Source organism: Beta vulgaris, chromosome 2 (genome assembly GCF_026745355.1).
Source record: "Beta vulgaris subsp. vulgaris cultivar EL10 chromosome 2, EL10.2, whole genome shotgun sequence".
Classification (NCBI taxonomy): domain Eukaryota; kingdom Viridiplantae; phylum Streptophyta; class Magnoliopsida; order Caryophyllales; family Amaranthaceae; genus Beta; species Beta vulgaris.
In genome coordinates, this window is record NC_079203.1 from 48,989,818 (window position 1) to 49,013,608 (window position 23,791).

The following is a 23,791-nucleotide window of genomic DNA, read 5'->3' on the forward strand; positions in this document are numbered from 1 at the left end:
TGTATTTGAAATGGATCGATCTGACATTAGAAACAATTTTAAAATAAATTACTATTTAGAATTTTTGAGTATTTGGATATATTTTTTTCAAATTTTATTCATATATCAATCTGACTTGAAATGATTTCAAATATGGGGGTTATGTTCACAAAATATTATAATCAGATTCACCATGACATGCCTAATTAATGGAACATTAATATAAATGGGAAAGAAAATGCCTACTATTATCAGTGGCGGAGCCACATAGTAATAAGGGGTAGCACGTGCTACCCCTGTTTTTTCTAAAAAAAAAAAAAAAAAAAAGAAAGAGAGAGAGAAAGCAAAGCGTGCAGTGCAATGGGTCAGCCAAACCCTAACTCCTCCCGCTTCTCTCTCTTCTTTTCCGCCTCTCTCCCTATCTTCTCTCTCTTACCAACAATGGTAGTCAAAGAACAGTTGGTAGAGAAAGCTTCGATGCCGGCGTCAATAATCTCTAAGAGGTTGGAATCGTCCCTTAGGATAAAAATGGTTGACATTTGAAAGGAGAAAAGTGAAAACCCAATTTCTCGAAGGTTCTATTTCTTGGTTCGTGTGATGCCATTGTTGCTGCCGTGTTCTCTTTCTCTCTATCCTGTTGCTGCTCTTCTTCATTTCTTATTTTGTGTGTTATTGAAGTCTGAAGGTATAAAGTTCAATCCATTATTTTATTTTGTTTGAATTGATAAGCATAAATTGATCAGGTTTCCATGGGTTTTATTACTGGTTAGTCTTTTCTAATCTTATCATTATGGTGTGCTTTTGAATTATTTGATAAACCTTCTTAATAATTTTAACAGATTTGGTGGGGTTTGAGCATTATTAGTTAAGCAATTGTGTACACAATCCTAATAGCTAGTTTTTCCAGTTTCCCGAATTGAATTTGTTGATGTTTTTCATTCACCAACTGCCCATCTAAACTAGTTGAACTTATTTTTAGTTTTGGGTGATTATGGCTTTAAAATGCTACTAATTTCATATCATAAAAATATTGTTAGTACCTAGTGAATTATAATTGGTGAAGTGAGTTGTTGAAGTCTTTTTCGTATTCTCATGTTGAACTGGGAATTTACAATGTGATATACTACTTAAGTTGATTAGTAAACTCTTGTAACATTTGTATAAATGTATGTGAAAATCATGAAAAGAAAATAAGAGACAAATATCTGATACTTCTTTTTGTACTAGGGATGAATTGCTAAATGAAATTTTAGTTACTTATCTTGAGAAAAGATTTGTTTTTGGATCTAAAAATTGATGAAATTGTAAATCGGTTTCGAAATATGAAACGCGTCGTAAACAATCGTAATTTTCTTATGCTATTTAAGTACTTCAAAGTGGTATTTGGATTTTGTAACATTTTGAATTCATTAGTCATAGTTTTTTTATTCGATAATATCGTAAAACTACGCTACCCCTCACCGGAAATCCTGGATCCGCCCCTGACTATTATGAACCATCAATCAAAGAAAAGTGCCTAAAATCGAATTGATTCTAATAAATTGAGTATTATCGTTCAATTTCAAGAAAGATTGACTCCAACCCAATTGAAAACGATGATCAACAAACCAACAGCACGATCATTGGTAAGTCAAAAGTTGCGCAATTTGACTAATTAGGCAGTGTAAAGGATGGAAGTCGATGATAAAAGGTTTTTGCTTCGGTAAACCTAACCCGGCCCCTAAATCAAACTTCATCATTATTATATATACTTCCTGCGTTTCTAAATAAAGTGCAACATTTGCATGGTGTTTACTATTCACAGTTTAAACTTTAATTAGCTTTGGTGATTTACATTTTAGGAAAAACATAGTCATGTGGGATCTTGTCACAAAAATTCGTTTGAATGTGAATTTTTTTAATACCAACTTTTAATATTTTTTATTTATTGACAATTGAAGATATTAATGGTTAAAATAATGCATTGGCAAACGTGAAAACAAGAAGTGTTGCACTTATTTAGAAACGGAGGAAGTACGTACTAGTTTTATATGTACACTATGTGTGTGAAAATGGGTAGAAATTTTTTTTTAGGGATGTAGAAAACTAAATTAATTATTAATTATATATAATAAAACATAAATTTTTGAATTTTGACGGTTTTCTTTTGTAATGCTTTTTTTTTTTAACTTTTTTTTAACTTTTTTAATTAATTAGGTAGTTCCCTTTTCCTTTTACTCTCCCCTCAAAAAAAAAAAAAAAAAAAAAAATTAGTTACTCCTTTTTTTTTCTAAATTTTAAAGTCCTATCCCTCTTGACATATAGAATAGACTATAGAGATACACTATAAGTCTATAACTAAGATAATGATTGCATATATATAATCATCCCATGATTGCATATATAATCGTAGATTCGTAGTATAATATGGAACCAAGTTGATATTACTAATCATTAAATCTTTCAATTGTTATATTGTTACTTCTCCAAATTACGCCCATAATTTTTAATTTTTTAAAAAATAATATTATATTTCCACATCATATATTTTTAATCAGTTGAATTGTTACTTCTTAATATTATTATAATTGTATCCGCACTTATAATTTCCAACAATAATATATACTCCCTCTGTTTTTTTTTATCATTCCTACTTTGACTTTGCACATTTGTCAATGCACGTTTTAAAACTTAAATATCTTTCATTATATATTAGTAAAAATTATAACGATTGAATTTTAATAAAGTACTAATTGAGACGCATCAAACAAGACCCCACATGACTATGTTTTTTCTTATAAATTGAGAACATTTGAGAAGATTCTCTCTATGCATGAATAGTGTCAAGATTCTAAGTGAGAAAGATAAAAAAAAACAGAGGGAGTACTTCGTACAACAATATTTTAACCCGCATACAACCTATGATATAGGCCACGAGTCTAATATTATAAATAATTCTTCTCTCTATTTCTAAAGTACATTAGCCTTGCTATCTATGTAAGATTGTTATGAACCATGTGACAATATCCTACTCCCTCCAGTTCTTTTTAATCTATATACTTTTTTTATTACCTCGTTTTTTTATTATTATTAACGGTTGCTTTTTCTATTATTATTCGTAACATATTATATCTAATTTCTTCTCTTTTCCACTCATGTCATCTCTTTTTAATATTTATTTTAACACAATTCTCAATTTCTCTTATCATACATTTAGACTTCCTCTTTAATTAACCCTTAAAGTGAAGTGAATAAATTAAAAATAGATGAATGGAGCATTAGCAAATTCCATGTGTACACAAATAATAGGGGCGGTAAAAGCTGACACGACCTGCTAACACGATTTGAACCTAACACGAAATTAGCGGGTTTGGGTTGAGATTTTCAATCCGAAAAATTAAATGGGCCGACACGAACACGACCTGGAACAAATTGGGTTAGGTTTGGGTTAAAATTTTCAACCTGAAGATAACTTGAAATGACTCGAATTTTTGGGATTTTAATTTGATTTCCTTTTTTTAGCTTTCAAGGATGCTTAGAGACTGCAAAAGTTGACACAACCTGCTAACACGAGCTGAACCTAACACAAAATTAGCGGGTTAGGGTTGAGATTTTCAACTCAGAAAATTAAATGCGTCGACACGAACACGACCTGAAATCAAAACGGGTCAGGTTCGGGTCGGGATTTGCTGACCCGAACCTGAAACTGACCCAACCTGATATGTTTGCCGCCCCTAACAAATAATAGCACAAAGTTTCAGCTGTTCAGACTTAAGAACAATAGTACATTTTAAACAACTCATTTAGAAAACATTTTTGGTATTGAGTTTGTTAAGACTTTATACCAAAAATGTTTTTGTGTTAAGATTTAGAAGCCATGTAAATGCTCCGATTTTTTTGTTGGCTATAATTGGAAGGCAATCAGGCACTAATTGGGCTATGACCTCTAGGGTCTAGTGACAGTTCTTGATTCCATATGATCCTTTTAATTAACAAGATTCCATATAAAAAATAAAAAAAAGTAAAAAAGTTCCATAAGTTTGATCTCTTGTATAGTAGATGAGTAGAACTTAGAAAAACAAAGGGATTATATATCTTAATTTTTAGCATCATGGTTAAAGTTTAGAGTAAAGTACTACTCATATCATAATTGTAATTATTAAACCGAAGACACCAATTATGTTATATATACTATAGTTATTTCAAACTCCGACTTTAGTATTACATACTACTATTATGTAAGTATTTTTACTTTTGTTTTGAGAAAAAAATTCCCTAATTTTCTTCGTATACAAAAAACATATAAGTACGTTTTACTAACTACTAAAATATAAAAGTAATACAATGATTAAAAGAACAATTAATTATTGATTAATTAATGTCACTTATTATTTTATAAAATAGGAATTCTCTAATATAATTTTCTTTTAATATGCAAATGATAGAACAATTAGGATGCATTTTCTTCCATGTGTAAAGACCTTTTCACGTATATATCTACGGAATCTACCTACACAGGCAGAACCCGTAGGCGAAACTATCTTGCTTCATATATACAAACTTATTTTCACCTTCTAATAGGATCTCGTTTTTCTTTAATATTTATATTTGTGGCACCATCAAGTTCTACTTATGGCTCTTCTAGTAACAGTTGGGAATCTTTGTGATCTCCATGTAGTAGCTCGTTCCTTCCTCATTCTTCTTTCCGAAAAACTTTCATATGATCTAAAGTTGTCGCTTCTCATTATGGCACTTTTCATGTGGCTACAAGATCAAAATAACGACCCATTTGTTATACATAGGTTGTTACATAAATCGGATAACGTTGCTCTAGAAATGGTAATTAGAGAAGCTGTTCACTATATAAACTTCTTATCATCAGATTCTTCGGAGAATTTATCGATTAATCCACCATTTTTTGGTAATCCTTTAGGCTTAACTATTCCTATAAAGTCCCTTTATCAAAGCAAATATACTGCTATTAGTGGCATAAAAAGATATCTTAGAACTACTTGCTTTCGAGTCTTTTTTGACATACTATCATCAAAGCTTCGATTCGATAGTTCGATTCGATTTCTTCCATATCAACTTATCCACATTCCTGGATCTCCAAATCCGACTTTTGGTCCTATCTACTTCAAAAATTGGCCTAGGAGTCATGTTTTCACCACAAATTTTGAAATTTGTTCATGGATAAATGCACAAGGTTACGTCGAGGATGAAGAGGACCGAAGTTTATATGTCACATTTTCGCATGGTTTTTCAGTATCGAAAGATGAATTGAGAAAACTCTTCACATCGAATTTCGGAGATTGTGTGCAAAATGTGGATATGAGTCATACTACTCATTCTCGACAAGTTTTATTTGCACGTCTTATAATGAAGTGTGTTGAGGTGATTGATTTTATACTTAAAGGCAAGACTGTAGCCAAGTTTAAGATTAGAGGAAAACATGTATGGGCAAAGAAGTATAAATGTCAAAAGCCATGTATGTAAATGGTTTCTACACAGATAGTTGAATCTTTAAGTAATAAAATTACAAACACATTGTACACAATTACACAAATAGATTTACTGATTTAGAATAAGATTTAATGCAACTCTATCTACATTTTATATGTTGTCTTTTTACTTATCTTATTATGTTATGTAGAGATTTCATATAATGGGGCGTGATTCGTGAAATATAGAAGGATTCATAAATAATAAACATTACAGATTTTAGAAAAGAGTTAAGCTTTGGGAACGATTATATGGGTAAACAAGACTCGCCTTTCTTGAAAACCAATGAAAGGGGGCCTTCGTCTAGATTCACTCTTGTTCACATTTTGGTAGTGTAAAATGCAATTAACTTGGTATCAAGTTACACTTTGATATCAACTTGACTCTATTTTGATGCGAAATTGTAATTTCATATCAACTTGAAATTTGATACGAAAATCTAATTTGGTACTATTTGTTGGAGTTTATAGTAGAAACTCAAAATTTATCTTTTATCCCATATTGAAAGAATAGAAGGAAAGAGTAAGGTTTATAGTCATTACTCTTCCTCTACTTTCTAAGTTGTGGAGCAATGAGGCTTCTAATGGGTATGTGGTGATTGGCGATACCACACGCAAATCGCCCGGTTCGAGCCTTGGGCTTTGGGGGAATGAACTTTTAATTTAAAATTAAATGGACTCACTTGAGGGAATAAGGGGAATCCTTGAGTCTCAATTTGATGACCGTTTTTATCAGTCTGACTTTAGAGTCTCTATTTTTTATTAAAAGTAAGGAGAAAGCATCCTGGCAAGGCCCCTTGAAAGTTGGGGGAATGGTAAGGGAAAATCCCCGCCTCCAAAGTTCCTCTAGTGGTGTTTGATACCACAACTCAAGGTTGTTAGATACTTTCTCCATTTTTTTGGCAAGTAAGATGAAGTGGACTCACTTGAGGGGATAAGGAGAATCCTCAAATACGTCTCAATAGATTTGATCCATAAAGCTCAAATATATAAGGTGAGAAGCGGTGTCACTATTCCACTACCTCAACCTCTATTAGAGTAATTGTCACCTAGACAAGCTTGTGTATCATGCTCACGGTATAAGCGGAAACTGGAAAGGCAGACTTATAATAAAACTTGTACATGTACTGTGTACACCAAGCCCACCAACAAACCAACCTTATTGTCGCACAAGTGCACAACGACCTGTGAAATCAAACTCCACAGTCCCACTACCGCCCAGTCAACCGCCACCAATCACCATCACCATCACCACTTGCGCATTTCAATAACCGCTTTCAACGGGCTGCGCGCATAACGCAGAGCTCAGAAATCTAATATCTATGGTATGCAGTTTAGTGCAATAGCAGCTCACTGTCGCCGCACCCTAGTTTCATTTTCCAGGTTACACACCATTTTTTTTCTGTTGTACTTACATTATTGCGTTTTCATGGCTTTTTTTCTTGTAACATTTGGTTGATTACTCATTATAAATATTGTTGAATCTTCTGGGTATTCTGAGATATGAACAAAACAAATGTATGCTCTAGTTTTCTTTTAGTGGGTCGCTTTGATTTAGTAGTTAGTTTGGTGGGTTAATTTTTGTTTTTGGATTAATTGGGTTAAATATGTTTGATTGACTTTGAAGAACAAAACAAAAGCAGAAAATTAGGTTTATTTTCTTGTTGCTGTGAGGTAGCAACCTTTAGTTTAGCTCTAAGGTGAAATTATTTTGTGGGTGTTAGTTTATGTTTGATATTATAGATGATGAGTAGGTGGCTCTGTGTGTTTCCTAGAGCACAAATGTTTGTTTGGTGATTTTGCAAACATGGAACAATATAACTGTATGGATCACAACACAGAATTCAGCTTATATGATTAAACTTAAGTTGATGTTATCTTGTATTTTAAGAGAGAAGGTGAATTTGACTCTGATAGTTGATAATTACTGATTCCAGCCGTTGTTTTCTCAATATATTGAGTTTCGGAAACTGTTAAGTGCTAACTATAGGTGATCCAAAGAAGTGTGAAAGGCCAAAAAGCTTTTGAAGTTTGTGTTGAATGTAGTTCTATCAAATAATAAGCTTTAGCCAGAAGGGGGAAGGGAAAGGGAAAGGGAAAGGGAAAAAGAAGGGAGCTTCCTTGAGGAATGTACATTGCACGACGTATATCAAGCTGTTAATGTGATTAGGCTGGTTTGAAACACATGGAATGAAATTCGAGAGATACAGTCAACATTTTCTGAAATTTGCCTCATAGGGCATTCACATATGTTCAAATCTTTGAAGTTTCTTATTTTTATTATTTACCTCTTGGTTCCTAATGCAATGAACTTGTTTGTTGTGTTCTTGCACTATGAATCTGATTTTTCCCGAAAATGTCTATCGATGTTTCTGGATATTTAAATTTGTTTTTCTCGTGAAATCTCATTTTTGCTTTTTCTTTGGGAGATATATTTCTAATTTATTACCTGTGTCAATTTCTGTTATATATAGTTTAATTAGCTATAGTATCTTTATACGCGAAGACTTAAAACCCTTGTATTACTTGGCAGGCGCTTACAATTGCTCCAGAAAGGCTGCTCCACACTTCACACAGAGTCCTCTCTTCTGATGGATTCTTCAGAGCGTTATTGCTATAACCCTACTCTTCACTGGAATCCTGAGGTTGAAGAATACTTCAATAAGGCATATGGTGCTGACCATTTTAGTCGTATCTCTAAAGCCCTTACTCGTCCTTCTTGCTACTCTTGTCTACGTGTTAATATCCTGAAGACAACAAGTGATGCTGTCATCGAGAAGCTGCTCGCAATGCAACATGGAACGGATGGCCAAGGCATAGACAATGATCTTATTCACAAGTGCCCAATTCCTGGGCTAGAGTATGTTGTCTTTGTTCGAGGTTCAGGACCTCATGTAATTGAATACGCTCATGAATCCGGACAGCCTTTAAAGGAGGTCATTGTAAGCCGCAAATGTGCTGAGTCTGTTCTTCGCGGTGCTCAGGTGTTTGTCCCTGGTGTATTAGCGTGCAGCGCTCATGTTGAGAAGGGAGATCATGTTGCTGTTTCTGTTGCCACTGAGCAACAGGAACCTGATGGTAAATGGGGTACTGGAATCACACGTGGAATCATACTTCAGGGCTCAGAGACAGATCCCCAATATCTCCAGCGTAAGGGCTTGTATATTGGGCAAGGAACTACAATGATGTCTAGGGCTGGAATTTTTCGAGTGTTGCAAGGTGTTGCAATTTCTATGTGCAATAGAGTTTTTGATCTTCCTTCGTTGAACAATGTGCTTGAAGGTGAGATTTTTCTTCAGAACCTTCCGAGCATTATAGCTGCTCATGCCTTGGATCCTCAGAAGGGTGAAAGGATATTGGATATGTGCTCAGCTCCCGGGGGTAAAACAACTGCTATTGCTATGCTTATGAGAGATGAAGGAGTGGTGGTTGCAGCAGACCGGTCCCACAACAAGGTAATTGATGTTCAGAATTTGGCTGCTGAAATGGGTTTAAAGTCTATAGTTACGTATAAGCTAGATGCGCTGAAGTCTGTTGCTAAAGATTTTGTATCTGACATGTCTGAAGATACTACAAGTCTGAAGTCTTGTTCCATTATTGATGAAAAGTGTATAGGTAATATATCACATGGGAAAAGTTTAGGAAATGGAGATGGTAATGGACAAATACCCATCAACACATCTAACTGCAGGAAGGTCAAACAAAGAACTAAAAATGGGCCTGGAAAGAATCACTTAATTGGTGGTAGAGTTGAAAAATCAGAAGGTTTTGCTCCTAATAGTTTTGATAGAGTTCTCCTTGATGCTCCTTGTTCCGCTCTTGGATTGAGACCTCGGTTGTTTGCTGGTGAGGAAACTTTAAAATCTTTGAGGAGTCACAAGCAATACCAGAAGAAGATGTTTGATCAAGCGGTGCAACTAGTTCGCCCTGGAGGAGTTATTGTATATTCAACCTGTACGATAAACCCGGGTGAAAATGAAGCACTGGTGCGTTATGCTCTCGACACGTACAAATTTCTGTCACTGGCACCCCAGCATCCTAGAGTTGGTGGACCGGGGTTGCTTGGTCGCTGTGAGTTATCTGATGGGTATACAGAGGAATGGTTAAGGCCAGGGGAGGAGGAACTTGTGCAGAGGTTTGATCCTTCAGTATCCGACACAATTGGGTTTTTTATAGCCAAGTTTAGTGTTGGTTGCAAAGAGACATAGGTGAGGTTTTTCCATGTGCATTTTTCACAGAGATGAAAATCAAACATATCATAGACAGGTTAGATAACTGTATTTCTAGTCTCACCCTTGACCAGATCAATTTGTCAAATCTTTATAGATATTGTTTGAACCAACATTCTTTAGTGATCTTATTTTCTGATTATTGAAGAATTTAGATATAATCTATGTAGTGTTGAGAGCAAAATACCAAACTTTGTTGCTTGTAGAATTGAAGTGATTTGAACGTCGGACTGATGTATGATCAAAGAACGAAGAACTCGACACATTATTGTTCTTTCATGAAGAGATGTTTCAAAGACGGCGTTGTTTGAGAATCTTGTTTCTTTGTGATGCCTTGTACCTTTATGTTCTGTATTTGTTGCTATTTTGTTGTGGCGCATCTGTTCAAGGTTTACATGCTCTTCTGGGATTTATATGTTGCAACCTGCTAGATCAGTTTCACTACATCATTGCCTCCTGCAGCTGCTGGCCTTGGAAATGTACATAAACTCCTCCAGAGGATCACTATACCTTTATCTTCCGTCTCAAATGATCCGTCATCCATACTATTTTGTATGTCTGCATATATCGTTTTTCATCAGTTCTACACCGCAACCCTGTTTTTAGGCGTTTTCTCAAGGGAAAAAAAACCTCAACTCTAGAATGCAAATATGAGTTTATTCGGAAAAAGTACACGTTGAAATGAATTCAACAAGATCCAACATAATAATACCGTTCCTTATATATATTAACAAATAAAATTGATCAAAATTAATGAACTTCAATTAGAAAATAAAATTGAAACACGGAGATAGATTCTTGCATATTAGCTAACATATGATAACATGAAATAAGTAGCTAATAAATCGTCAAAGAACAAATTGTATTTCTAGATTCATGTTTTGACATAATAAGACCGCTAATTGAGTGAATTCCAACGAAGAGGGTCTTTCCAAACACAAAACTTCGATCTTGCTGAGATCATCACCAATGAAAGAAATAAGAGTAAGACTGTTCCATGCTGAAGGAATCCATAGAATTTCATATTTGCAATTACATACAGGAGGCTAATGCTCCATTAAGACTTGTTTAGATGCAGTTCACCATTGCATGTTTGAACATGCAGAATTATAGGCTAAACTAAAGAGCAAAGCTTTGCAGGGACTTCAAGAAAATGGCGAACGATGAGGTATTCCCTTTCTCTTCCGTGTCTTCGTCGCTGCTGATTCTTGCTCTGGGTTCTCTTCCACTTGATCAAGCAACAGAAATGGAGGAGCAAAATCATTTTGCTTTTTCATGAATGCTTCAACCTGAGAAAATTAGATGTTACAGATACAGTTTGTTTGATCTATACTTGTTCACTTCAACTTTCAAGAAAGAGATTGGAAAATATCAGTTTCAATCAATCAAAATTAGTAAACTGCATAAACACTAGACTATCAGCAAAATCACTTTTTATCAGCAAAATCAGTTCCAATCAATAAAAACCAGTTTCAATAATAAGATCAGTTTAATCAGTAAGAGTTCTTTCACTTTGATAAAATCATGTGAAGTGGACAAGGCCTAATAGGGTGCATGAAAAATATAGGTTATACATAAATCTTGATGGACATCATTAAGAAACTAATCATTCGAAAAGTATTATTTGTATAATTCTCATACCTTCATTAAATTTGGGATTGATTTCAAGAAATAACATTTTTTAGCTGAATTTTGTTTTCTATAAATAGCACATTACAAGCAAATCAGAAAAATTAACAGAGAAATGAGGTGGAAGGGACGGATGGAAGGAAAGAGAGGAAGGCAAGGAATGGGAAGGAAAATGTAGCTTTTGTTGGTTAACTAAGGAAACCGTTTCCCACCTTTTGGGAAAACCATTTTCTATCATTCTTGTCGACCCTAAACAAAGCAAAGGGTGGAAGATGGGAAAACAAACACAGACAACATAACAGTGTGCAATTCTTTCACATTATAAAGGATTTGAATTTATTGTTTTAAGGAACCAGACAGCAAACAAGTTAGCTGAAGCTACAGATTTTAATTCAATTAGATTACCTTGCATGAAATGGAGCAATAACTATAAACATCATATTCAATCAGCTTTCTTTTGCATGTTTGGCATGTCGCCTCCTCAATTGTCTTTGTCCCCGAATGTGGCAGTGGAGTCAAAGCTATGACCAGCTGCCTGTTGCACCTGTACGGCTGGAGTCACTTGCAAAGAAAGAGTAGGTGGTAGTCCGCGTTACAATAAGTTTAAAAAGGACAATCTAACTGCTCTTTCAAACTTTCTTTTTCATCTTTCTAAGTTGCAAAGATTAAGGTATGTACTTGAAGCATCTGGAGCACGTATTCATCTTTCATGATCTACCAGCCCTATAGATCAGGATATATCTCATTCTTTGCCTAAAAGGTTGATATATGTGAGTTTATAGCCTAATTTACAGAACAGAGAGACTAGTCAAGTGATTACTAAACCTAAAAAAGGACTTGCTTAGTTAAAACATTGTAGAAATATCATTCGGGAAACACTCCCTATGTAAATTTTGGATAGAAGGGTAATGATCACCTGGATTAGCGAACAATCAATATGTCGTTCTATCTCATCCAATGGAACCACATCCTTGTAAACATGCCGATAGATCTTCAAGAGTCTATGGTTTGCATGGGAAGCTAATGACACACAATACTGGCAAAGAGAAGCATCACAATCTATACAATACTTGTTCAACTCATTTCGGCGAATAGGATGTTCAGAGCAAGGCTCAAAGAAGGTCCTCTTGAAAAACCTTTCAAGCCACTCAGGTTTCAGCTTTCTGAAATCAACCTAAAAAAAGAATTTGAGAAATGGAAATTTTGCATCAGATTATAATGTTAGAGGCTTAGAGCTGCTCTTAAAGAAAGGACACAATAAGATGGCAATTAATACAAGTAAGACTCTATGTTACTAGCGAGTACTTTATAAAAGGCTTTGAATGACACAAATTACAAATATACATCACCTGTGTGCATTGACTCAACAAGTTATCATGATCCTCCAGAGGCTGTGAAGCCTGAGTTAGCTTCAATATAATTTTGGTACTGCCCTGGAAACAACCAAAAGAGGACAATTTCTAAACATTATTATAGTTGGTGCATATCTATCTACACAAGGATGGAGTTCAGATGAATTGAGAAAGAACCCACTTTTATAAAAAAAAAAAAAAAAAAGGTCTACACATTACATTTGTTTTCACATAATATGCATCTCAGATCTGCATGTCAAAATTGGAAACTATGGCCCACTGAGTACTGACTATACATGATTTCAATTTGTCAATAGTGCTCTGTGGCAAAGGTAAATGTTCTAAAGATGAAAAATATGCACTCTCATTCGCAATCTTACAAATTACAAGCAACTGACTGAGGTCGCTTCTCCGCATCACCAAGACTATTACACAGACCAGCAGGCAGATCATCACAAGTTTCAAGCACTATGCTACATATACAATCATATTTGGTTTTGCACTACACCCATTGACAGCAGGGTTGATCAATACATCATGGATCTTCAATAAGAAAACTGATAGCACGTTATGAAATAAATCCACTGAAGATATCATCATAATTCTATGGAAGCTAAGATGCATACTTGCATCTGTGAGATGAGCTGCAGCAGAAAATTTTGGCATAACTTAGTAGAAATTTAACACCAACTCGTTATTTCTTGGGTTGTGTGGTTGGCAGAAAACCACAAATATTTCGAGTAAGATAGGATGGAGTGGAGGAAGAGAATCTATGCTACTAACACGACTTAACTTTATAGCTATTCTTTTTTATTCCTTTTACTTATTGTGCTCTGCAAACTTTTATCCTAAAGCAGTTTCATTTGCAGATTTTGTAGTTTTTCCAAACCTTTCCATTAGTATTTCTTCACATTCATCAATCTCTTTACCCTCTAAATATTTTAACGTGTTTTTTTTTTTACACAAAAAAAAAGAAGAAAAGAGCAGCAAACCTCTGGTGGAGTGGCAGCTGGCCGAATTTGGTGTAAAGCTATAAGTTCTTCCAAAATAGTAGCTCCTAACTTCCTAGTATCTAAGAGGATTTACTTAGGTCTTAGGAAACAGTTTCAGGCTCAGCCAAAAGACCTATGTGGATGAGCTCAAAAGTCAGAGAGTTAGGTTGATATAAAGAGACAGGGAACTTTAATTCTTCAAGAAGGAAAGTTACTTCTCTCTAAGGAATGAGACAGGGGACTGGTGATGTATAGAAATTGATAGTATATAAAGATACATGTATATGTAAATATTTGTTTGACCTCTATCAGACATTACCCTTTATGTAAACAATTCTACATCTGGAAACGGAAAGAAACAAGGTTCTCAAGGAAGATTTTGTTTGGCAGAATAACCATCATGGATTTTTCAATATGAACTCTGCTTGTGACGCAATATCTTACTATATGAGTTTAAGAAAGAGAGCAGCTGGCAATAAAACTGACAAAAGACAATACGGTCAAAAGACGACTAGCTTTGTATTGACCAGATAGCCTTTAGTGTCAATACTATTTTGACGAGGACAAGAAAATCGAGAAACATAAGCAACACGTCTACCAAGTTTTCTGTTGGATATGCAATTTATATGACAAGAAAGAGATTGTAACAGCCACAAAATGATCCAATTCATCCCAAATTCACCACGTGTAGTGGCAAAAAAATGAGCAAGCAACGTTAATGCAGCAGCAATATTTGAGGACAATAACTTACTCCATGTTATCGTTATTCTATTATATAAGTTCTAGTAAACGAGAGATGTAACAAAGATTATAGAGCTTCATGGTGGAAACATCAGTACGAAAAGAAAATTACGCAGTTCTGGCTTCGGAATTTCACAGCTAATCTTCCGCAAGAAGGGGGTTCCCCCAAGAAAGTTCGTATTGCTCAAACAAACAATTTGACTTGCTTTTGACTTCTTTTGTTTTGTTCTAATTGATTTTCTTTTCTTTTTTCTGTTGAGACAGCGGTCGAAGGGGACCGTTGACGGACTTAACCAAGTAAAGAGAATTATATTAGATCACTATATGACTATATAATTGTACAGATCTAGTCGCTGCTCTTTCAACTCTAGGAATCCATACTAAGAGTTCAATCAACATTTCATACATTACCTCAGATAAATGAAAATGTGAAACCAATCATTTCTATTGGATCCCAACCATAAATTCAGATTTATTTCAAATTCAATTTAAGCTAGGCAATCGATAAAATCTTCTTCCCTCTCTTCCACACAACTTCAAATTTTAGAATTTGTAACATCACATGCAGGTTGAGTTATCGTTCTTGACAACACCATATAAAGTATAAACATGATCCTTTCTATAAAAACAATCAGCTCCAAGTTTAGTGCAGAAGTTCAAGCATAATCTCATACCTCAAGTGCAATTTTAGAGGATGATGAATTGTCCATCTTCACATCGAAAATATCAGAATTTCCCTGAGAAACACACTTCAAAACCAAAAGAGATCATGAATTGTCACTAAAAATAAATTAAAAGGAAAAATCAGAATTTCAGAAGACAAAATGAAACTTGATCGGCTGAATACCCAATTAATAAACCTTAATTAAAAGAGTGAGGTAAACGAGCATGCTTCATAATTTGATAAATTCGAGGAGTATTACTTGTTGATATCACGAGATAAATCAAATATATTAAACATTACAGAGAGTGATATGACATTTTGCAACACACTATTGGTTAAAAGGTTTTGGAAGCTTTTTCAGTAATAAAAAAAAAAATTATGAGAGGTTTAAAGCTATTAGATGCTTCCCCATGAAAAATGCATTCAATCAATCCATATACAGCCAAAGTACTGAAAATTTAAATTTCCAAGCCAATAGAGAACATTTGGATAAAGTATAGAGCGATATGTTAATTACGTTACAAACATTTCATATGAAAGCCAAATCAAGTAACAACTTTTGATTAAATAATGCAGTATGAAGGTGCTAGTGCTATAATTCAGTTGAATCAACATAAAGGGTTATGCAATTTTTCTTAAAAGAAAACACCAAATTGTCGACTAATCATATTTGATTTGCGCAATTCTATCAAAAGAATTTGCCAATTTTCCTGTAATTTTCCACCAGTTACACATTTCCTATACAATATCAAACTAAGCAAAAGATTTATACAGAACAGTGCTCCATGCATTTCTTGACTTGGATTTACCTACATGGGGTATGGCAATGTACCCAAGCTAGCAATAAAATGTATTATGTTAAAAAAAAAAATCCTTGGAGAGCTTTTTGGTAATATGTAATTCCGAATAATACCCGTGGCGTAAAGCCTTTCATTTATGATGTAGGTTTTTTCACCTTTTTAGAGGGGGAGAGGGGGTTTTGAAATTGAAACAACTACACGAAGCTTATTTAATTAATTAATTTCAACAGGAAAGCTTAAATCATATCCTTTTTTTACTGATGAAATAAATCCACAAGATCCCTTCTATAAATATACAACCATGTTACAAAAAACAATGTATTATCAGGTGTTTAATTCCATATCTGCTGCTAATTATCGGAGTTGCCTTTTATGTAAAAAAATTGAAAGGGGAAAAATGCAACCCCGGAAAAGAGCTACAGAAGCACGGGGTTCTCATGAAAGCACATATCACACACCCACAATAGAGTCATCCTGTCTTCCTTGGTCCAGGGGAAGCAGAAAGGAAAAGTGATTTTACTACTTTTATCAGTAAGGTTTTCAACAAATTACCTCCTTTCCTTTATTTTGTGGTAAAGAAATAACCATGCTTTAATTTCTCATCAGATTAATAGTATTACTGCTAAGAAATTTTAATTGATCCCAGGATACATGACACTTTAATTGCTACAGCAAAATGCCATTGTGTTAAGAACCTCGATCACAGAACTGATATAGTGTCCAATAACTCCATTTCTTCAACCTAAGATGACAAGTTGCCAAAATGGAACCCCCTCTTTCTTGTGTATGTTGTTCTTCAATAGAAGTCTTCCCCTCAAGGTGATTTTTCTTATATATGGAACTCAGGAATACAGAAATCTGAGTAGATGACAACAGAAGTCTTGTATTGAGGTAAATACCTGCTTCATCTTTTCTGCCATTGTCTCTTCATCTGCTGATTTTTCCTTCTTGATCTCATCAAGCAAGGCCAATCTCGCTGCAACTGTATTTTTCTGCATAACAAAAGCACAATTAACAAATGCATATGGGACCATTTGAAAATTAAAGGAGATCGCAAGCTCCCTCGCTCAAAATGATGAACTGACTTTGCAATTTTCAGAGATAATACATGCAAGGAAGAGATTTTGTAAAGCCTCAAGACTGTTAGGCAAGCTATGATTATATGAGGTAATCATAGCTTGTGCAAGGATTGAGCTATAATGATTTAGCTATACCTATCTTTGGTACTGTTTCCCCTCTTGCCCGGTACCAAAAATATATGCACATTTACACATGATAGCTCATGATCATGCTGTGGGTAATTTTTACATGTACCATCCTATTGCCATGGCCCATATTCAGTTTTCCGGTCATACTGTCATATAAGACAACAGGAAACTAAGAAAACCAGGAGTACTCCACTCAAAAATGCTTGAAGGAAAAGTATGAATAGATTAACAAAGCACAGCCATAAATTGGTGGTAAAATACCAGAATTAAATAGTTGATTGGCAAGAATTCAGAGGGATACTCCACTAAAGGAATCTACAATGTAAACCTTCCAAAAATGTACACAGGCGATGCATCCATAAATGGGACAATGAAGCTACAAAGAAGCGCCAGATAAATGAAGTATTGCCGAGCTCTTCAGCATGATGCACTCTATCGTATTATAAAAATATCCAATTGATACTAAGCAAAGTCAACATTCCAAACAGGTCTTCACCTTCTGCCATCCAGGGGCACCCCTTTCCCCTGCTGTTCAAATTTTCACATGGCTGCAATATCTGATTCTGTGAGGACAGACATAGCCACAATTTCCTTTCACATGAGCAGTACACAAATGAATATACTAGTTGCTCTTTGGTACTATTCGCCTGTTAGTACTATTGGAAAATGGAAATAAAGAGGAAAAGAAAAGAAGTGAACCCACAAATGTCATAGAAGGAATGGAATGAAGATCCAAATCATCCTTATAAGCTTGTGATAGAATCCTGACAAAATCATCAGCCACCTGAATAATGTAAAAACAAAATAAGTACACTCTTAGAATATTAACAAGATGGGTGATTACTTAAATATGAAATAATAATGAAAAACAAGAAACAGATGACATATTATTGAACTACCGAAGTGGAAACACCATTCTTGTCTTCACTCTGTTCACAGGATTCTCCTTCCGTTGGCCTGCAAAGAAGGATTAAATTTTCATCAAGAACTAAATAAAACTGCAAAAGGGCCAACAAGGGGATGTTGGCTTAGGCTTACAAATGCAGGACACTAATAGCTTCCCTTCCAGTTTTTTGTTGAATGTCGGAGTGAATTTGGTTGTGGACCTAAAATAAGAGGACAGGAATTAGGAATTCACATACTAATTTCTGATTATAGTAATCAGCTAAAATTTTACTCTCTTTGTGCCTCATTGTTTGCTCCATCTACTTTATGCAGTCTCCAAGGCACATGTTTGGCCATTGATATCTTTAGTTACATATTAATATAAAATATAGTAAAAGTTGACATTTTGAATATACGTTGTGAGTTGTGACGAATCTAACAAGATTCCTAAGTGATGATTTTTTTCTCTATGTATAAATGACATTTTATAATCAAAGTTCGTGAAAAATATTAGGAAATGGAGCAAACAATGACGGATGGAGAGAATTAGATCGATAAAAGTTAGAAAGAATCCACTGACTTTACCTCATTCCGGTTTATGAATTTGAGGTCCTTGCAGTCGGTTTCTTGTATTTCTAAGTTGTCTATTCTGCAATGTAACTACAAGATCTAAAAGCATTTCTCCCTCATAAGTCCCCCCATATCTTAGTTAGTAAGAACTTACCCCGTATTTTGTACTAGTAATTTCTTCATTATCTCAAGCCTATTCTCCACTTCTGTATCCAAAATTTTCACTCGTTTTTCCTGTTATAAATTCAGTATTTAAAAATTGTCCATCACAAGAAGAAAAAAGATTAACTAAATACAAACTAACTAAACAACTACAGAGGAAGTCTGCTCTATTGAAGTTTGCACCTCTATTTTTTCTTGCAGAAACCTTTCAAGAATTTTCAGCATACTGTCATACAAAGCCCTAGAATTGTAGCACTCGATCCGGCTTTTTGCCCCTGCCTCCTGCAGTGAAATTGGAAATGGAAATGCTCAATTGATAATGCTGCTAAAATCAGTTGCTAAGATTCTTTTACCCTCTACACCAAAAAAAAAAAAGCTACTCCAACTACGGACGTCTAACGAAGATGAAACATCACGTCATTTTTCCTTTAAAGTGCAAAAATGGAAATCAAAGGGAGCGATAACTTGGGGGTTGGGATCAGGAAACATCATAATGTGAAGAAAGAAGCCCTTAAAAGCAACAATGGGCTTCAGTGAGACAAGAGCCTGTTTGAGCATAACACTTGAGAAACAAGAATCCAATTATTTCAGAGATGTCCACTGAAGAGGCTCTCTGATCCCGTTCACCATACAACATATTGAACAAGAAACCCCGCTAGAATTACACACGAGCGTTAATGCTAGCTTCCCAGCATACAAATGCACCAATTCGACAGACTATCAATCTATGGTTTGCCTAGCAAGTATGAATCCGGAACCAATCAATGACATATCATATTTTTCCTTCTCTATTAAACATTTTCGAGCTGCTCAATTCCCAATGGAAATCTAATTGTCTTCTAAAGGAAACCATAAGATATCCACCATAATATCACCACAACTTTGCAATTGAAGAATTCTTCGATTTTTTTTTATAATATGGTAAATGTCACAAACTCAAACAGCTAAGAAATTCTAATGCATGTGTAAAAATATGGCACAACTACTCAAACCCCCTACACTCAAAGAAGCTATAATGGTCATTACCCCTAAATACAAACATACCTAAACCAGTAATCAGCAAAAAATCACCAATCCTACCAACTTATTACATCAAAATATTAATCATTTGCATAACATCAAAAATCAAACAACAGGGCAAGAAATATTAGTTCATCCCATCAATACTCTAAATTCCAGTGCTTCTTCACAACAATTACATAATAAACAACATAAAATTTCATTTATAATATCAAATAACTCAAACAATTCTTTTTAATACAGCCCAATAAAGCAAACTCAAGAGACAAAATTGAAATCTCACAGCACATAAAATATAAAGTTAAATTCCTTTTTTTCCCAATATAGAAATAAATCATACCTTCATCTTCTCAGCATCTTGCATCAAATTTATGAGATCACATGAAATGGGTACCAAAAAAAGAGAAAAAAAGAAAAGGGTTTTGTCAAACAGTTCAAATTCGAATATGTAATTGCATTTAACAAGGTTTTGATTTCTTTTCAACTATTTTTCATTCAAGTTTTGAACTTTATTGGCGCTGATAAAAGAAAAATGTTTAGTTTTTAGAGATGGAGAAATATGGAGTTGAATAAGGGGGAATGAATGAATGAATGAATGCTTCTGCAATTTCTAAGCAAATGTCACTTCTAACAATGTGCTTTCATGCTCTACCCAAGGTAGGATTTTGCAGCTTTCTTTATCAATAATTAATGATTTTTCAACCTTCTCAAACACTTTAACTGTTTTCATGGTGGAATAATTAACAAAATTGAGACCGTCAAATTCTAAACATAAAATTTTACTCCCTAACATAGTGAATGAGATCATCATGGCTTCTTTCAACTTTGAAGCACACTACACAAATGCGGACAAATTCCAAATTCGGAATTTATAATGGGTAGGAACCATTTCCTTGATATTTTAGTATAAATGTTTGTATACTTGATCGGTTATTTTGAGAGGTCGATGATAAGATTATCATTAATAAATAAATTATCGTATGACATCTATAATAATAATTTTTATGTAGAAGATAATTTAAAATAATAATTTGAAAATTTTCATCCAATTTATTAATATAAATAACTTTTTTTATATGGTAATATTCTAATTATATACAAAATTCGTTGACTCAACATCTTATATGCATGGTATTACGGTAAATTGAAATCTTACCTAATGTTCTTGATTTTTAATCAATAAGAATGATTGTCCACATTTTCAAACTCCAAACCTAACAAAAAAAACAAACTTTCATGGCGAGAGCAGACAGAAACAACCCTCATAAAGTTATAACACGAGTGAGAGACAACCATCACAATAGAGGGAAAAAAATAAACTATAAATTAATAAGACTAACAATAAAGCAAAGAAAATGTATACTTCATATGTTTTTAAATACTTATAGCATTGGTAAATTGAACATGAAGTCATGAATCAATAAGGGGAGAGGGAGGAAAACATGATCTATGTGATTTAATAATAACATAAAGCTTTTTTTTATAAAATTTTGCCAAAAAGAGAAATATTGCAAGTATTATTAAACATTCAAAAGAATATGTCTTGCAAATCTTAAAATATGATGAAGTATTAAATTGTAATTTTCAGTATCACAATGATTTTTATTGCCCAATTTAATATTACAATATTGATTGAACATACAACTATAAAAATGCTAGAAATGGAAAATTGTTCCTAATTGTTAAGAATTACGCAAAGCTCCTCAAATGGTAAAAATTCTTTATTGCAAAATAATTACAAAACATCAAATAATTAATCTTTTTCAAAGAAAACATCACAATGTAACTAGGTGGATTATATTTTTAACTATGTAATTATTATAATAATAATAATAATAATAATAATAATAATAATAATAATAATAATAATAATAATAATAATAATAATAAATAAAAAATAATAATACTACCTCCGTTTCAAAATAAGTGCAACATTTGCATAGTGTTTATTATTCACAGTTTAAACTTTAATTAGCTTTGGTGATTTACATTTTAGGAAAAACATAGTCATGTGGGATCTTGTTAGATTCGTCCGGATGTGAATTTTTTTAATATCAACTTTTTATAATTTTTACTTATTGATAATTGAAGATATTAATGGTTAAAATAATGCATTGGCAAACGTGCAAACAAGAAATGTTGCACTTATTTAGAAACAGAGGAAGTAGATGGTAGGGAAGGCATTGATAAGTTATGTTTGGGCCTAGGCCCAAATTGTTTTATTTTTTATGGAGGAGGGTCTTTGTTTTGTTCCTTAGAGGCCCTATTCTTTTCTCCTTGAAAAGTATTCAAATCTAAACTAGCCATTGTAGCCAACATTCTGAATAAAAAAATATAAGCCACATAAAGCCCGTGTCTTCTTGGGTTGTAAGTTAGTCTTTGGGCTGGTGTGTGGTTCAATTTACTTCCTCTGTAATGAAATACATGTTATACTTTTCAAAACACATTTTTCTAGTCAATTTTTTGAAGAGGAGAGAAATAGTGAGAAAGAAAAAAGGAGACCCATATGATAGGAGAGAGACTGTTGTTCAAAAAGGAAGTGTAACATATATTTTATTACAACCATATCTAAAAAGTGTAACATCTATTTTGTTCCAATGAAAGTATTTGTTTCCTCTAATTATTGCCCCAAAAGGTAAACCTTTCTTTAAATAAATAGAAAAAGTTTGTTTCAATTAAGAAATCTCTTGTTGGACAGTTTATTATAGTGTGCCAAAAACCTACACCAATACATCATATACCAGTCACGCTATACATGATACATCCAAGGTTATACTTCATAATTTATATCATACACCAAAAACTTGAAGGCATAAATTACAATTCGTGTCATGAACTAAAGTGTCCATACCCCTCAAGGTTATTTTTTTTTGTTCATTGCTCATGATAAAAAAAAAAAAGATCCTTGAATCTACGGTACACATTAATATATGATAGTGTTAGGAAAGAGGGGTAAAATTTGTAAGTGAAGAAAAAAAACAAACAAGAGAAAATACACAATAATGTGATATGAATGAACAAACCCGTCACTACATAATATTACTCAAATCAAAACATCTATACAAATATATTAAAAGGTGTGCGAAAGAAAGCCTATGTGCCACGTGACACTCTCCTTAAATTTCTAACACAAATGCTTTATGTCTATGTGTACTCCTCACTTAAAAAATGTGTAAGTGCAAGGTATCGAACACATGACCTTTGAAATGAAAATTAAGAGTTTAACCATCAATATTCAATACACTATGACTTTGTTGTCTAATGTTTCAAATAAAATATGATAAAATCTTGTAATAATTATACTTAACTAAAAAGACTTAAACAAGTATATACATCTATAACACACTTATTCCATAACTTACAAGGGAATATTGATGTCATATTCTCTTACGACAATTCCTTTTGATGTCATATTATCTTACCACAATTCATTTTAAGGTATTGTTTTCAAACTCAAACTATTCAATTTTTTTTACTTATCACGTTATGTCGTGAAATTTTCAATTTTTTAATTGACAAAAAATACGAAAAGTAGCAAAATAAATTATAAAATTTAAAAATAATAACATATTTGTTTATTGTAACTAATCCGAAGCATTGCCCGGAAAAAAAAACTACATTGCGCTAAAAATTTGAGAAAAATATCACGCAGCACATAGGCTTTCTTTCGCACGCTTTGTATAGATTCAACCCATCACCTCTCCGTGGGAGAATACCAATTTAGCTAAACTCAATTGACTACCTACTCTATTTTCTCATTGAGCAAACGTTGAAAAGAAAAACGAAAATTTGCTCGACCAAAATCCATGCCTTAACCAATGAGACTTCAATACCAATTCAAGGCCAAATTTTATGTTGACTTTTCGAGATTAAGAGGCTAATTACTTTGACTTATACTATGACAATTTGACTTTAGTTTAAAAGAGAAGAACATATTTATTTTTTTTAAAAAAAAAACCATCGATGACCAAATAGTTTGAACCAACATATACATAGGTCCATTGTGGCCCAACCCAAGCACAAAAGTGAGGGGCCTGCTTTTGACGTAAATGATCCGGCACGGCATACTTTTTCTACAAA

General features: G+C 33.6%; 3 protein-coding genes across 13 annotated transcripts; 2 read left to right on the forward strand and 1 right to left on the reverse strand.

The window, feature by feature from the left end:
- Positions 1–23: 23 nt before the first annotated feature.
- Positions 24–10,002, forward strand: LOC104908594 (rRNA (cytosine-C(5))-methyltransferase NOP2C). 3 transcript variants are annotated; one of them, XM_010697727.4, is made up of 2 exons: positions 24–664; positions 7,993–10,002. In XM_010697727.4, exon 2 carries the CDS (start codon positions 8,051–8,053, stop codon positions 9,665–9,667), a length of 1,617 nt encoding a protein of 538 aa, XP_010696029.1. In that variant the 5' UTR covers positions 24–664; positions 7,993–8,050; the 3' UTR covers positions 9,668–10,002. The 3 variants fall into 3 exon arrangements, with proteins under 3 accessions (XP_010696029.1, XP_010696022.1, XP_010696034.1); XM_010697720.3 differs by lacking the exon at positions 24–664 and adding an exon at positions 6,581–6,842; XM_010697732.4 differs by lacking the exon at positions 24–664 and adding an exon at positions 6,581–6,784.
- On the forward strand, positions 4,500–5,459 carry LOC125495020 (uncharacterized). Its single transcript, XM_048639275.1, has one exon. The coding sequence runs from the start codon at positions 4,591–4,593 to the stop codon at positions 5,452–5,454; it is 864 nt and encodes a 287-aa protein (XP_048495232.1). The 5' UTR covers positions 4,500–4,590; the 3' UTR covers positions 5,455–5,459.
- A 520-nt stretch (positions 10,003–10,522) lies between the features above and the next one.
- On the reverse strand, positions 10,523–20,553 carry LOC104908574 (uncharacterized). Of its 9 annotated transcripts, none has more exons than XM_019252606.3 (13): positions 20,052–20,543; positions 18,875–18,973; positions 18,684–18,763; positions 18,545–18,608; positions 18,113–18,180; positions 17,974–18,031; positions 17,778–17,858; positions 16,766–16,858; positions 15,077–15,139; positions 12,667–12,777; positions 12,234–12,491; positions 11,723–11,869; positions 10,523–10,977 (listed from the first exon to the last, which is right to left on the reverse strand). In XM_019252606.3, exons 1-13 carry the CDS (start codon positions 20,073–20,075, stop codon positions 10,834–10,836), a joined length of 1,290 nt encoding a protein of 429 aa, XP_019108151.1. In that variant the 5' UTR covers positions 20,076–20,543; the 3' UTR covers positions 10,523–10,833. The 9 variants fall into 9 exon arrangements, with proteins under 9 accessions (XP_019108151.1, XP_019108150.1, XP_019108152.1 ...); XM_019252605.3 differs by having other exon boundaries at positions 15,077–15,151; positions 20,052–20,542; XM_019252607.3 differs by having other exon boundaries at positions 12,667–12,750; positions 20,052–20,541.
- Positions 20,554–23,791: the final 3,238 nt, after the last annotated feature.